The 16,507-nt window shown below is 37.2% G+C and overlaps 1 protein-coding gene and 1 long non-coding RNA gene across 2 annotated transcripts in view; both read left to right on the forward strand.

Moving 5' to 3' along the window:
• The first annotated feature begins 710 nt into the window (after window positions 1-710).
• LOC135122789 (uncharacterized) lies at window positions 711-2,470 on the forward strand. Its single transcript, XR_010279461.1, has 2 exons — window positions 711-1,294; window positions 1,351-2,470. It is a non-coding gene; the product is annotated as an uncharacterized LOC135122789 (long non-coding RNA).
• Window positions 2,471-15,381: 12,911 nt separating this feature from the next.
• LOC135131422 (fasciculation and elongation protein zeta-2) overlaps window positions 15,382-16,507 on the forward strand; it is a 34,471-nt gene continuing 33,345 nt past the window's right edge. Inside the window, exon 1 of the mRNA XM_064059174.1 lies at window positions 15,382-15,849. Coding sequence (XP_063915244.1) covers window positions 15,428-15,849 — 422 coding nt within the window. The 5' untranslated portion in view covers window positions 15,382-15,427. The remainder of the gene's footprint in view (window positions 15,850-16,507) is intronic.

The following is a 16,507-nucleotide window of genomic DNA, read 5'->3' on the forward strand; positions in this document are numbered from 1 at the left end:
TATAGATCGGAGCTACGAAAAAATATAGGTCGGGTCTTTGTTTCTAACTAGCAGGGAAGAAAAATTTGTTTTAGTTTTCAAGGAAATGTTAAGAGTTTAACTTTTTAAAAATTTTTAAAATAGGAAAAGACAAGTTACCTAGAAAAGATAATGATGAAGGAAGATTAAAAGGTATGATGGAACACGGATGGGGAATGAAATTGCAGGTTAAGTTTATGAGTACTGAAAGCTATTTGTCGGATGATGTCAAGTTCTCTTTCGAACGCTTCTTGGTTTAAGGGAATCTGTATAATAGGAACCTGAACGCTGCAAACTTGTCGGATCTGAGATGAAAATAACACCACAGTATGATAGGTAGTGTCCATGGTGGTGGGGTTTTATGCAAATTTCGTATGAAAAAGATTGATGACATATTTTTATTTTGATGAGCAAATCTAAAAACGGGATAAAATTGTTTTGTTCAATTTCGAAGGCGAATTTTCTAGATGGATGAATTAATAAAATCTATGAAATATGTATATAGTTGAGATCCCCGATAGATCCTTGAAAGAGATACAAGGCAACGTTCCAGAATTTGAGTTTATTTGAAAATTAAGGGTTTAAAAAAATGTTTGTTTCCGTTGTATAATAATAATAATAATTTATCACCTTTAAGCATAAACATGGCACATCGACACTATACAGGGTGCCGCATCCAAGTCTGGATATAGGGAATTAACATGCGAATTGGTTTTTATTTTATAATATCTCCCCAGATCACTTTAAAGCTATTATTGAGTGATGGCTTTGTGGAGGTCGAAGAGGGCTATCGGCCAGTATTTTTTTCAAATCGTTGCATCGCGCTCATTCACTGTAAAAAGGTTTTAAAAATCGTATTTTGAAATTCGCGCCCGATCCGAATTGTCGCGAAGTGTTCCGTCGTACTGTCGAAGTTCGGCGATCGCGTATTTTCATTACCCATGCAAAATTCAAATGTCAAAGTGAAATTAGAAATTATTCTCATCAGAAATCAACGAACAAGTCAAACTGAATTATTTTATCCAGTGTGATGATTATTGTAGGACAAATTAAACGGAATAAATGCACAAATTGATCCATTCATTCGTCATAGTGCACGACCCCGTCAAACGAGCCATCTCGAACTACAATCAGACCGTATCCAAAAAGCCCAAGATGAAGACTTCAAGACTTCGAGCAGCTGGTCTTCCTCAAAACCCCATCAAAGCCCATCGGCAGCATTGCGACATTTTCTGGGAGCCCTCAAGCTAGGAATGTACTCGGGCTGCCTCACTCAGTAATCACTGAACGACTCAAATAGAATTATTTTATCCAATATGACGATTATTGTAGGTCAATTTAAACGAAATAAATGCACAAACTGCACAAAATATTTTATTAGGTTATGTTGCTGGTGCTGATCGAGTCTTTATTACTAAAATCTCATTAAAATGCCATGTTCTACTGTGATTAGATGAAAAAGCGAGGGCCCGCTTTTCTTATTGTGTGATGATAAGATTTACCATCAAAATAGCTGGCGCTTTTGAAGAGGACCTTTTAATGAACCATTTAGATAACTACAAATAACAAAACTTAACAATTGTTGATTAATGAAGTAATGAAATATTGTACGAATCTGGAGAAGTATTGCACTATTTTCAAGAATTGCTCAAAAAGACTGCTCTCAGCAGCTGTACAGTAAGTAAGCCAATCTTCAAAACTCCTACGCGTGTTGATCAGCATTTTAGTTGAAATCTGAAGACAATATTGCTGGATTGCTTGTTTCAGCACTTCTCTGTTTGTATAGCTTGTCTGAATGCAGATGGTCATGAAGAAATCTCCAAAGAAAAAATTCTCAGGGGTTTATATCCGGCGATTGCACAGGCCAATGGGGCGGTGCAAACTTTCCATTCCAACATTGCGGAAAAATACTGGTTCAAATAAACAACATTTATGCGAACTGTATGGCTGGAGATTTGGTCCTGGATGTAAAAGACCTGCTGCAGATGCCGCACCCTTCGAGTCCCAGGAAGTATTTGCTGAGCTAGCATATTATCCTACTTCTGAGCATTCAATCCGGATTCGATGAAAAAAGGTGCAATGACATGATGTCCTAGAAGCCCCAGTCATACACTGACAATTGCACGCCATTGATAACGAAGGTCATGGACTACGTGAGGGTTGTGTAATGCTCAAATTTGATCGCTCTGACGATTATAACTTCCCTTAAGACCAAATGAACGTCAGTAAAACAAATTTTCCTCAAAAACTCTCCATCAGCCTAGATTCTCTCAAGCGTTCCTTCGTAAAACTCTATATGTGAGAAGTAGTCCCCAGGCTTCAATTTTTTGTCATGATGCTTTTTGAAATTCTTCTATCTCATCTGTTTAAGACCCCTAGAAAACGTCGTGCCCACCTGATTTTATGTAATTTTTATCACCTTTGAAAATAAATGTAACTTTATTTTGCGAAATATTATTTTTATTTTTGTTGTTGTTAACACAATAAACAAATAAAACAGTAATACAAAAGTTTCTGAATCCCAAAACACATTCGTAATAGAGAAAAATACTTTAAAATGTTGATGAGTCAATGTTCTACATTTCTCTCTCAAAAATTTCCTGTAATGAAGATGCTTCCTGGAGGCAAAAATTCCATCCCTGCTTAACGAATGTAAAATCAATTGACTTCCAATCTTTAGTGATTCCAAAAAAAAGGGTGAAATTTATCCAAATTACCTACTAATTAAATTAACTGTTGACGAACATGCAGGCCCCCGCTTTTTCATCTAATCGCAGTAGAACATAGCATAACCTAATAAAATATTTTGTGCAGTTTGTGCATTTATTCCGTTTAAATTGACCTACAATAATCGTCATATTGGATAAAATAATTCAATTTGAGTCGTTCAGTGATTACTGAGTGAAGCAGCCCGAGTACATTCCTAGCTTGAGGGCTCCCAGAAAATGTCGTAATGCTGCCGATGGGCTTTGATGGGGTTTTGAGGAAGACCAGCTGCTCGAAGTCTTGAAGTCTTCATCTTGGGCTTTTTGGATACGGTCTGATTGTAGTTCGAGATGGCTCGTTTGACGGGGTCGCGCACTATGACGAATGAATGGATCAATTTGTGCATTTATTCCGTTTAATTTGTCCTACAATAATCATCACACTGGATAAAATAATTCAGTTTGACTTGTTCGTTGATTTCTGATGAGAATAATTTCTAATTTCACTTTGACATTTGAATTTTGCATGGATAATGAAAATACGCGATCGCCGAACTTCGACAGTACGACGGAACACTTCGCGACAATTCGAATCGGGCGCGAATTTCAAAATACGATTTTTAAAACCTTTTTACAGTGAATGAGCGCGATGCAACGATTTGAAAAAAATACTGGCCGATAGCGCTCTTCGACCTCCACAAAGCCATCACTCAATAATAGCTTTAAAGTGATCTGGGGAGATATTATAAAATAAAAACCAATTCGCATGTTAATTCCCTATATCCAGACTTGGATGCGGCACCCTGTATAAAATTTAACATCCGTTTAGCACTATCCTACTCCCTTGGATCATAATTTCGGTATTTCCCCCCACTCCTGTCGTGGAGCTGTAATAAGCACTTCGTATGAGTGATCTGTCACTACAACGAGAATATTACTGTCATCCTCCATCCTGAAAATGGAATTGGCCTTTCGGCAATGGTCCCATGGTCCGTCCTCATTGTCGTGTTTTTACACGGACCAGAGCTGTACATATTGTCAGGAATTTCCACCTAGTCGTTTTCATCACCAACAGATGAAAATGAGACAACTCGGTCAGTATTTTCATGGTGGGTGTTCTTATGGTTTTCACTGCACCTGTTATGATCAGGCAGGCCAAATGTTGTATTGGTTGAGCCCCCCAGAAAACGGCACCGTAGAGGATCATCAACCGATGGTCCGATAGCTTTTAAGGGCCTCAGAGTTCTTCGTCCGATTTGTTATGTGAGTCCTCCAAGAAAGTCTATAGTCCAGACAAATGCTTAGACTTCTCTGTATACTCCACATGTTTTTTCAAAGAATGTAGGGCCCACAATCATGGTGATCCCAACGCCTCCTTGCAAAAATGGCATGGCTAGTTTTATCTGGATTAACAGACAAGTCCATTTCTCAAGTGCCCTAGCGTATTCTTGAGCTATACTCCCGTTTCATTTAATTGTAAAATCAGATCATCTATGTACTACGAGGTTCCATAAAAGTGGTGATAATCCTTGCGCTATGGCCCTATGAACAACTCTACGAGGCAATTACATTCATCAACCCAAGTTTGCTTTGATTGATCTTTTGGTTAAGTATCGTACGGATCCATCTGACAAGTGTTAGATCTCCATTACACTTGATCAAAGATGAACGCATGAATTAACGTCTCCATATCTAGGAATGTTCCAAGTGAGTAAGATCCACCTTCCAACCACGCCTCTATCGCCGTGACGATTTGTTACAAGGCCGACTCTGTAGACGTTCCCACCTCATTACCTACTTAGCACTCGTCTCGAATGTACCTGTCAATTAGTCTTTCCATTCCATCGCTTTTTCGAGAAATCGCGTTAAATTAATGATCCTAAAACTTGTGGCGGCACAATATAACGTGGAAAGTAAGCAAAGATAATCGTTTTATAGTGTACTTGGTAACATAGCCCCCGACAAGTGGAAAACGCGGGTTCGAATCCCATTAAAGCAGTGACATATTGCTTTTCACAAACTCTTAGCCTCGGCATATGTACCACCCCCAGATATACAGACAAAAGCAGTTCTTACTTTTTTCCAACCACTAGGTATCTATATGCTAGAACAAAGCACGCTTTGAAAAGATGCAACAGTAGCTTAGTAAGAGAACCTAATCCCTTTTACAAGAGACCTAGCAAAATCTCATCCATGCTCGTTGATTTAAATAGAGCAAAAATGTTTATTGCCTATTTGAACTTCTCTGTGCTGATGACGTTAAACACACTTCGCCCAAGAAGTGGTGTGCGTTGGTGTTTCCCTTACCTCCTCTGAATTCGAAAACTGCGTACTTAATTAAAAGTGTTAAAGCATCTTCTTCGGACACGGTGGAGTTGCGACCCCAGTTTAGCAGATGGCTTTTTAGTCAGGACCTTTTGAAGTTTTGCTGCTTTTGGAAGATTTTTTATTGCAGATTTAAATTCGTTTTGAATCCTTTTATAAAACTCACAAGAATTGAATGATTCCACAGTGTCCTTGTAGTATCTCTCAACCTCTGATGTAAGAGTTCCATCATGGGACACAGTCAATCCTACGAGAGTTGCGTGTTATGCAACTCTTTTTGTAAGACTCGACACTTACCTCATGAATAAAGGCGGTGATATCTTCCGCCTTCTTCGGATTCTATTTGGTAGCCCTAAAATCCATTCCGCAAGAAACTCCTCGTGGGAGTTTCTATGCTCTCGTTCCGACTCTTCATTTCTTTGAATGTTAAATTGAAAGTATCGATGTTAAGTCGACCATGCCAGCCTTTGATTGCATGGGCCAAACTATTAAGCTCATGGTGATAAGAAAGGTAATCGCTCTTTCCTCACTTTAGTGAAGAAGATAGGTGCGTTTCCACCATTCTGAATGTCCAAACTTGTTGTAGTAAGATATTTCAGAAGAGTCTTCTCTCTAGGATTGACACTAGAACTTCCCCACACCATGTGTGTTCTCATCACACCCCACTATAAGAGGTCATTCCTTAGCCTTGCTAGAGTGTATTACCGGCGTCAGCTCAGCTGAGGATGGAGTTATTCGGTACATAGGCCGAACACACTATCAGTATTCCACCGCTTATGATATTATTTACACGAGACCACAGGTGTCCCAAAGGAAAGCCTGTACTCGTCTGGATAAGTAGAGGCATGACCTGGGTTTAACAGTAATAACTGATCCTTTCTGTAAACATATGCCCTTTATCCGACCGCCTGATATCCAGGGTTTCTGAAGAAGTCCAAGATCCACATCCCTGATGTTTGCCTGAGACTGAAACACTGGTTGGAGCCAGTGAATCTGTACCAAAACGTCGTGGTTGGCTTGGCCTCTTTTGAACCTATCGGACTGTTTGTTTTGTGATTATGTGGAGTCTATTTTCTCAGCCCTTACAATCATTTCGTCTGCCTTTAGGGCCCGATTTTTTCAGTTCTACTAAGGTTTTTTCTCAATTACAAATTGTTCCACGTTCCCAGATTATTGTGAGTTCCTGTTTCCACTCAGTTTGGATTCGTTAAATTTGCTGGCCTTCATACATGTCCCTCGAGTACCGGGGAAAGAAATTCAACGGCAGTAGAGCTCGCATGCTGCAGAAGGGTAATACAATACAATCGGAGGTTTTCTGGTATGCGAAGGTCCCCATTCGCGGCTCGCTAACACAGCGCCACGACATTTCGAAAGCACATAGAAGATTTTTACCTCACGGGGCTTCGCCACGATCACAACATTCTATATGACAGAATGCTATGGCAGAGTTAAGAAAATAACTAAATTAACTTCTAGTTCTAACAAAAGTAGAAACATCGACCAAATAATATATGATGGATTTATCTCGAGAGCTCAATAAACCGCTTAAGATTTTGCTATCAGTAACTTACTGTTATCAAAAAGTTGGTCTGAAAGGATTACGGTCTATATGAATTACATTTCAGAAACAAACACCAGTCTCGTAAAGTTAGTGACTTTATCAATGTTTTCTTTTATTTCAGAAAGAGGCATATGAAAAAATCAAACTAAGTTAAAATAAACATTAAAAACACATCACTATTCGACTTTCATTGTTCCAGATATCAAATTAAATTCTTCAAAGATACCATAGGGTACAAAAAACAAAAACTGAAAACTTTAAGCACAAAAATTTTATTCGAGCTACAAAACAAAAAAATCTTTTATCCAATCCAAATATTGATACTCATCAAAAGAATAAAATGCTGTCCAGACAAGATATATTTTAATTTTAGTCACAAACATCTTGAGTTTCAATTTTATTCGGGTAGGGCGTTCAAGAACTTGATACCATAATATCTAATGGCAACTTTCCACTTAGTGAATTGCAAGCGTTTGTAAAAATTTCTTGTATTCATGAATTACAGTAATGATAACATTTACGCTCGGATAAACTTCTTTCGTAATAGTTAATAATATGTATTCGATGCTTCCAGAAATGAATAAACATAATAGAGTAAAAATGTTTAAGTTATAATTCTTATGGCTTTTCTTTATATTTTGATCAATTTATAACATATGGCAGAATGGCTCCAAAAAATGATATAATCGAGATGACAGTGAAATAGAAAACTTTTAGACACAGGCTCCATTTATCGTATAGGTACTTCTGAAATAATTCGTCGGCTACGTATACTTTATTAATTTGTCAATCACCTGCTGGTTTTCTAAAAAAACTTTATTCCTCGAGAAATTAGAATCGTAAACAACCACTTTCTTTTGCCAAAGCTAAAAATTACACCTTACCTGAGAGAATCTAAATGTCCTTTGTCTTACCTTGTCTCGATGGTACTTTTTTAGTAAAAATAAAACTTGTGTTAATACATACACACGTCAACAATCATATCACTGCTCTAAATGTATGACCACTAATAGTATATCGAATGTGTGTGTTCGCGTCTCTCTCGTTTCTAAGTCGAAATACCAGTGAATCTGTGCGCGAATATTATTATTTTTGTGAGAAGCCATAGGACCTTTGTATTGCACAAATTTCTGACCCCCTCGTGGGGTTGGTGAGTTTGGGTTTGTCCAGTGTTTTTATATATATTATTCGCTTCGCTGTATCGAGCTATCATTTAGTTTTTTTTTTCTCTCTCTCCTTTCTTTATAATAGTTTTTCTATCATTAATTTCGTTTACTTCTTTTTCTTTCTCTTTTTAATTACAATCATGGGCGCTAAGTGTAAGAAATGCGGAAAGGGAGTTTTGCGTTGCGATGATTATGTATCCTGCAGTACTTGCAAGTATATCTATCATGCTGGATGTGCGGGTTTAACCAGAGAGATTTATGAGAAAATGAAAGTAGAACTTACTCTCTCCGCATGGTGCTGTTCTTTTTGCAATTCAAAACCCGAATCAAAATCTACTTTATCTGCCACATCTGATGTTAATATTAATGTTGATAAAAATCCTTCACTCAGTTTCACTTCTGATTCACTGAAAAGTCTCTTCAATGATGTCCTTAAGATAGCACTTGAACCTTTAACTGCTGAGTTAAACGCTTTGAAGCTCGAAATGGGCAATCTACGTACGGAAAATTCCCTGCTGCATTCTGAAGTTAACAAGTTGACTCTCGCGCTCAACCGAGTTCCTAATCCAGATACACTCTCTGCAGCCGGCAATACTTTAACCACATATTCAGAAGTATTCAAAAAAAACTCTCAGGATACGGTGATTGTTAAACCCAAAGATAAGAATCAATCGGTTAACAAGACTAAATCTGATATCTTGTCTAAGGTAAATCCGGTGAATTCTGCTATTGATATCGGCAAGGTTAAAAATCTCAAAGATGGTTCAGTGTTGCTTGGATGTAAGGATGCTAGTAAATTTAAAGAACTTGCCAGCGTAAAACTATCTACATCCTACGATATTAAAGAAGTAAAGACCTTGCGTCCTCGCATCAGAATTTCGGGCATCTCAAACGATATTGATGAGAGCAGCGTTTTGTCATATGCAGTCAAACAAAACGATTTCTTATTTGACAAACCTGGCGATTATAAACTGCTAAAATTTCTTCCGCTTAAAAAAAAAGCTGACTTATTCCAGGCTTTAATAGAAGTTGACTCGCTTACCTATAACAAAGCTATCAACATTGGTCGCTGTCTTATCGGCTTGAATAGTTGTTCTATTTATTGCGGTTTGGAAATCCCACGTTGCTTCCAGTGCTGTGGCTTTAATCATTCATCGAGCTCTTGTAGAAGTATTATTGTTTGTCCTAGATGTTCAGAAAACCACAACGTGAAGGAATGTAAAGCTGCTTCTTTGTGCTGCGTCAACTGTCGCAACTTAAAATCAAATAGCAAACACGCGAATATTAAAACTGACCACGCCTCTTGGGATCACGATAATTGTCGAGCTTACGAATTGGCTATTACTAAGTTGAAGCAAGATCTTTTCGGTATTGCCGAATAGCAACTAATATTTGGATCCAACACTTCAGTTTCATCTTTACGTGTAAGTCCAGCTATATCGAACTCAGATTTATCAAATATTTCTAATAATTCCTTTGTTACTACTTTTATTCCATCCCTTAACAATAATTTATCGGCTTCGTTACTTATATATTATCAAAATGCCCGTGGCATTAACACCAAACTTACAACACTTCTCAATTCTCTGTCTTCTTCCAATTTTGATTTTGTATGTCTCTCTGAAACGTGGCTTCATGACGGTGTTGGAAATTCCGAATTTTGTCCTCCTGCTTACAATGTTTTTAGATCCGATAGAAACTTTGCCAATTGCAATCTTTCCAGAGGTGGAGGAGTATTGATCGCACTCAAACAACAATTTTCGGCAGTTCAATTAGACTTATCTGCACGCGGTTTTGATGCTTTACGTTTGATCGATGTAGTCGGCATTAAGTGTTGTTTTAATCATCTTTTCCTTTTCATCTTTGTTGTCTACATTAATCCTAGAACTTCTACAGAAGAGTATAATTCGTTCTTCAGCCTGATCAGTAATCTTACAGAACTGCATAATCAACGCGTCTTAATCGTTGGAGATTTTAACATTCCAGAGTATCATTATAATTTACAAGCTTCTGCAATAGGTAACAACAGACTGTCATCACTTTCTAACTTTCTGAATTTGTGCGATTATAAACAACATTCTAATATCGCTAATAGCCATGGTAGGTTCTTGGATTTGGTCATTACAAACCTTCTGTGTGTTATCGATCGCTGTGTAGATCATCTTTTACCTGAGGATGCACATCACCCTTCGCTGCTTATTACGTGTCAGTTTCGTTTGCCCAATACGCAACTGTTAGGTAATCCTGTCTCTCCTGCGAAAAAGTGGAACTTTCGTAAGGCTGATTATCCAAACTTATATCGTCATCTTGAGCAAATTGATTGGTCTTTCATGGATTCCGTCACGGACGTTAATACTCTTTGTCGTCTTTTTTATGATAAACTTAACTCTGTGCTTGATCTTTATGTTCCCAAAACTTGCCGACTACACAATTACTCTTACCCTCTCTGGTTCTCTTCTGATAACATAAAAAAAGTTAAAATCAAATGGAAGCTCTGGTGCATCTACAAAAGATCCCATAGTGACTTAGATCTGATTAATTTTAAAAGAATTCGAGCTGAATTGAAGCGTGACATTAAACTATCGTATGCCAATTATATTCACAATTTGGAAATTAATATTAACTCGGATCCTCGCAAGTTTTGGGCTCATGTCAATAATATTAAAAAACGTTCGGGGATTCCTTCTCAAATGAGCTATCTAAACACATCTCTGTTGAATCCTCAAGACATTGTAAACGCCTTCGTCGAACACTTTAGTGACAGTTATTCTAATCTAGCACATGTTGATTTTAATAGTCTTGACGAAGATCTCAGCAATATTCCAGTTTTTGTCTCTGCTATTGATGAATCCGAGGTATTAGAAGCATTGAAAAACATTAAGTCTAATTCTACGTGCGGTCATGACGATATTCCGGGTTTTCTTCTTTCAGACTGTGCTACTGCATTTTCTCGGCCTTTGACCATTCTATTTAATTTAATACTCAAATCTTCCTCCTTTCCTAATTTCTGGAAACTTTCTTTAATTACACCCATTTTTAAAAAAGGCAATACTCAATTGATTATAAATTATCGTCCTATCTCTTTACTCTGTAATTTTTCCAAAGTCTTCGAGTCTATTCTTCATAAATTCATACAATTTCAAGTACGCAATCGTTTATCGCACACGCAACATGGTTTTATTAATGGCCGCTCTACAGTCACCAACTTGTGCTGTTTTACTCAATTTGTATCTGATAGCTTTGATGCTAAACGACAGGTGGATGTGGTGTACACCGACTTTTCTAAGGCCTTCGACCAGCTTAATCATAATATTTTACTGTCCAAATTAAGTAGCATCGGTTTTTCTGCAAATTTAATTAAGCTTTTTAGGTCGTATTTGTCCGGTAGATCTCAGCGTGTGACATTTCATGGTTTTGAATCCGATCGAATTATTGTTACTTCTGGCGTTCCGCAAGGTTCTATTCTCGGACCATTACTTTTTGCAATCTTTATTAATGATATTACCAAAAATCTGAGTTCAAACGTGTTGATGTATGCAGATGATTTAAAGATTTTCCGACGCATTAATAACTTCGAAGACTGCCTAGAACTTCAAGATGATATCGACAAATTTCAAAATTGGAGTATATACAATCTCCTTCCCGTAAACGCTAGAAAATGTTACGTTATGTCCTTGACCAATAAAACTTCTAAAGTTTTGTATTTATACTCGATGTTTTCTTCCAGTTTGTCTCGAGTTGATTCATTTAAAGACCTTGGTGTCACGTTTGACTCTTCCCTTTCATTTGCCCCACACGTTTCCTTTATAGTGTCTGAAGCCGTTAAATGTCTGGGGTTCATTATAAGATCTAGTGGTTGTTTCAGTAATGGTACTACTTTAAAAAGACTTTATGTTGCCTTCGTCAGATCTAAATTGGAATATGCTAGTGTGGTTTGGGCCCCCGCAACTCAAATTCATATCCAGGCACTTGAAAAAATTCAAAGAAGATTCTTGAAATTTGTATCCTTCAAATTAGATGGCGTTTACCCACCCAGAGGAATTCCGCAAAATGTTCTTCTTGAAAGATTCGGCCTCGTCGATCTGGATAGAAGACGCACTAACGCGTCTTTGTGTTTCTTAAAGAAAATTTTTAATCATCAAATTGACTGTCCTCAACTTCTTAGCCAACTTTACATCAGCATACCAAGACCATCCTTTCGTCCTGAGAATTATCAATTTTTCTATCTTCCAACGCCACGTATTGACATCCAGAAAAACTCACCGTTATACCGGATGTGCGCTAACTATAACGAGCATAACGATTCCTTCAGATTGTGTTAAACAAACCTATCTTCTATGAGAAGCAGTGGTAATTGTGGCCGCCTGTAATTTAGGTAACTATTTTTTTTTTTTCTTTTTCAATCTGTACTAGTTGGTCTGTAATTGGGCTTCAAGTCTGTTGACCAACTTCATTCAAAGTGTTTGGACGTAAATTCCTGGTTATTCACAGAGCCGAGCTCCAATGTCGCGCGCGAGGAGCCGGTCAAATTTGTTTCCAGCCTCGGCTGTGAAAGTGTGTCGCTTAAGTCAATAATAATAATAATAATAATAATAATGATATAAGAAACTATGAAAGGTATAGTAGATTTTGATCGATTAGAAATAATTTTACTGCAGGTTTAACTGTTTTAAATTCTGACATTTTATCTGATTTGGCAGCTTATTATAGTGTAGAATTTCAGCCATAGATTTCCGCCTGCAATATGCACGTATGCGGAATACACAGAATAGAAACATATTCACACAATGATCTTAACAAAAACACCTCACTAGCAACGTGATCAATACAATAGTACCGCATATTCGTGAATCTAGATAAAAAGTTAACAAACATAGAAACATTGATCTCTGGAAGAAATGTCCTTAAAGAAAAATAGCACTTGCATATTTTAGACTTGTTTATTATTAAGTTTCGCTTAGAAAATAAGTGTTTTTCAAGATAACATTCCTTTTCTAATAAGATTTGTTAGTACCTTAACATTAACATTTAACATCGGATGTTAAAAAAAGGTATCATCGGTGTATGAGACTATATCATCATCTGGAAATGAAAAACCGGGGATATGTAAACTATTTGTGTTTTATTATTGCACAATTTAAATTATACCATGTAAATTGAGGTGGATAATAAAATCAGGTACCAACACTTAGTACGATCACTCCTTTACGTGTTAATGACTAGGGATTGCTGAAAACCAAAACCACAGAAAACAACTTGTTTACTGATTTCTGCTGGAAACCAATTTCTTCGTCGTCTTAACACGTGCTAGATCTGTGACAAAATAGCGTAAAATCATCCAAGTTGTATTGACCTTGACTTTAAAAATTAAATAAAAATAAACATGAATGTACTATTGTGTACACATCAACTGTTTCTTGAGATAAAGTCACTCTATTAACATACGTGTTTTTACACTCACTTTTGATACAATCATAGTTTTATACAGTCCATCTGCCGTTCATGCTTTAACAGAAGATTTTGCAATATTAATACCGGGTAACTATTAATGGTTGATTTTTTTGTCACTTTGGTAACACATTTAAAATTGTATAATTTTATGATACCTGATTGTCAAAATGAAATTTAGGGCAACATCACGTTTGTAAAGCGCGTTAGACGCACTTCTGTCAAACTGTGAACTGACATGTTAACATTGTTGCCAATAATACAGAGTTACCAACACAAAAATTTGCTTCAATCATTAATAATCACCCGGTATCTAACTTTAAAAAAATGACAAATCCTGTGTAAATCTTTAAACACTTTGGTACGAGTCGAGTCCACTAAATGGGTACCTGCACTTTATAAAAATGAGCAACGACTAACGATGTAGATTAGTTTTTCCTAAATCCGAACTTTAAAATGAAATTATTTAGTTCGAAATAGGTAATATGCCAACTAAACTTAAAGACATGTTTCCAAAATTTTAGGCAAAAGTCATGGAGATTGGTCTGTAATTATTGAATTTTGTCAGATCATCTTTTCTGGGTAGGTATAGAACTTACCTTTGACTTTTTACTTCCAGAGCGTAAACTAAGTGACTCCTAGAGTACAAAAAAAGTAATATCCCGTTTCTGTCTGCCTGTCTGTCTGCCTGTCCCTCTCTCTGGCGTCTGTGTCGATTTTTTATAGATACGTAATCTTCGAAACTACTGGACCGATTGTTGTCAAATTTTGAATGTACCTTAAGAATATCCCGTCTAAATTTTGAATCATATTCAAAATTTAGACGGGATGACGTCATCTCCAAAATATACAACAGTAATTTTTTTGTAATTTAATTTGAAAAAAAAAACATTTTAAGGTTATCGTAATCATCGTAAATCGTTAATCAAAATTTACTGATTTACTCAATAAAATTCGTAAAGTCAAATCTTAACTTTGGATGATGAAAAATCTGTACGGAGAATCTAAAAAAAGGGCCCTACAGATGAGCCTAACTAAGACAGAATATTTAGTAATTAACAACGATGCCCAGTTGCAGGTTCTGATTAATCACGACGTAGAGATCAACCAAGTAGAGAAGTTTAAATATCTGGGAACCTATTTGGATAGCAACGGATTAGGAGAGCTGGAAATAAAATATAGAATCCAACAAAGTAGAGAAATGGTAGAGAACCTTAACTCATTCTAGTGGGATAAAGACATGGTCGAATAAGACCAAAATGAGAGTGGATAAAACAATGGTAGAGTCGGAAGTGTGGACTTTAAATTAAGATTTAAAAAGAAGACTATTAGCCATAGAAATGGATTATGTAAGAAGAAGTGCGAGGACATCAAGACTGAAAAGAAAAACCAATGAAGAAGTAAGGAGGAGAATGAAAGCAGAGTAGACGGCGGTAGATAGAATAGAGAAAAGATCGTTGAAGTAGTTTGGTCATTTATTAAGGATGCCTGAGGAGCGATGGCCTCAAAGAATTTTTCGATCGAAAGTCCCGGGTAGAAGAAAACGGGGTAGACCACGCAGGTCGTGGAATGAGAACATCAGAACAGCTATGACAAAGCGAGATATACAAAAAGATTATGCATTGGACCAGGAAGGTTGGCAAAAGATGACGGGAATACGGCGAAATGCAGTTAACAATTGATGTATTACATATTGTAATATAATTGTACCCGTAATATAAATATAAAAATTAAATCTTAGAATTCTTCGAAAAATATGGATTTATTGTGCTGTGCTTCAGGGGCGAGGGAAGTTCGGTTGAAATTAACTTCGACCAATTTTTTAAAGATGACTTTAGTGATACCTATATGCCTTTTATTTTCCTTACTATTGAATCGATTAATCTTTTGTGGCTCTAGCTCTTAGCATGCCTCTCTGCTTTTTCATTAGGAACTACTGATTTCGGTGAATTATTGTGTTGATCATCCCACTTTTGTGCGATCTTGTTTCGTATTTTTGGGGCTCTATTTTGATAATGATAAATTCATTATTAAAAAAAAAAAACAATCGTGGTTTATTCGTTTGCGTAGTTTTGCACCGAAACTGCTATAGATATATCCAAATAAAACCCACTCCCGCGCCCATCTCTGCGCTCAGCACAGCCTACTATCGCTCGTCGCTTTCCGCAGTGTTGTGCAGGCTGTGACGCGGAGTGGGTTTCGCCATGCGGGATCTGGCCACAAAAATGGCCGAATTAAAATTTGAAGCACCGCTGGCCCAATTCGAAGAATCCGATGAATGGGGTTCGACAGAGTTCCAAAACGCGACCATAAAAAATGAGAACGAACTCAACAACATCAACCTCAATAAAAAAATCAAAGACATCAACGACGTCCTAAACGACTTCAACGAGGACATCCTCAACAATTCAAACGCGGATTTGGCGCCAAAAAACGTCATTTTGAAGACGGGCGAAACGGCGTCCGTGGCCGATAACTTCACCGAGACCTTTTCGGGCTCGCTGGAGGACCTGGTTAACACGTTCGACGAGAAAATTACCAAGTGCTTTGGCAACTACGAGGAGTCGGTGGAGAAGCTGGCCCCCGTGCAAGTCAGGACCCAGGAGGAGATCATGAACGAATGCCAGTAAGTGACAGTTTATGTAAACAAAGAGTTGCCAAAATGAAAAAGTGGCTAAGAAGCGCTGTCAAGGGAACTCATTCGTATGCACCCTTGATCGTCGTTTATATCTATATATCTATGTCGTGGCGACTAAAAGGGTTTTGTGACACCCGGTATCATATTACTAATGCGTCATAGGAATTATGGGGACACATTCATTGCATTACTTTCTATGTTTACTTCGGTTTGTTATCAGAGTTGAGTAAAAGTGAGATTTGAATTTCTCGTCTGATCACTAATTAGGAAAGGTTTCTGTTAGACGCTGTTTTAATTGGAGGTGTCGTAGCTATTTAAAGACGAAGCTGTGAGAAACCTTTTGGAATCCGTCAAAACTCGAGAAAAATATTTCGTAGAGCAGGAATCCCTATATGAACAGACGGTATCTTGGCTCGTGTATCGTGTACAGGATTTTCCTGTATTGTTTTAGTTACATAGATTAAGAAAATGATTCATATCGTCTACGCGCTAGGAAAATTTAAAATAAACGTGATGCTCTATATTTCAGCCGAATAAAAATGTCATTCTTGTGTGCTACGACCAAAATAAAGCCTCGTGGGTGTCGATAACAGTGACTCATCCCATACCCACAGAAAGTAAAAAACGCATCTTCTCCTACGAACAC

The sequence above is a fragment of the Zophobas morio genome, unplaced genomic scaffold (assembly GCF_036711695.1).
Source record: "Zophobas morio isolate AGI-343-1 ecotype UQ-CSIRO unplaced genomic scaffold, CSIRO_AGI_Zmor_V1 ptg000002l, whole genome shotgun sequence".
NCBI lineage: Eukaryota > Metazoa > Arthropoda > Insecta > Coleoptera > Tenebrionidae > Zophobas > Zophobas morio.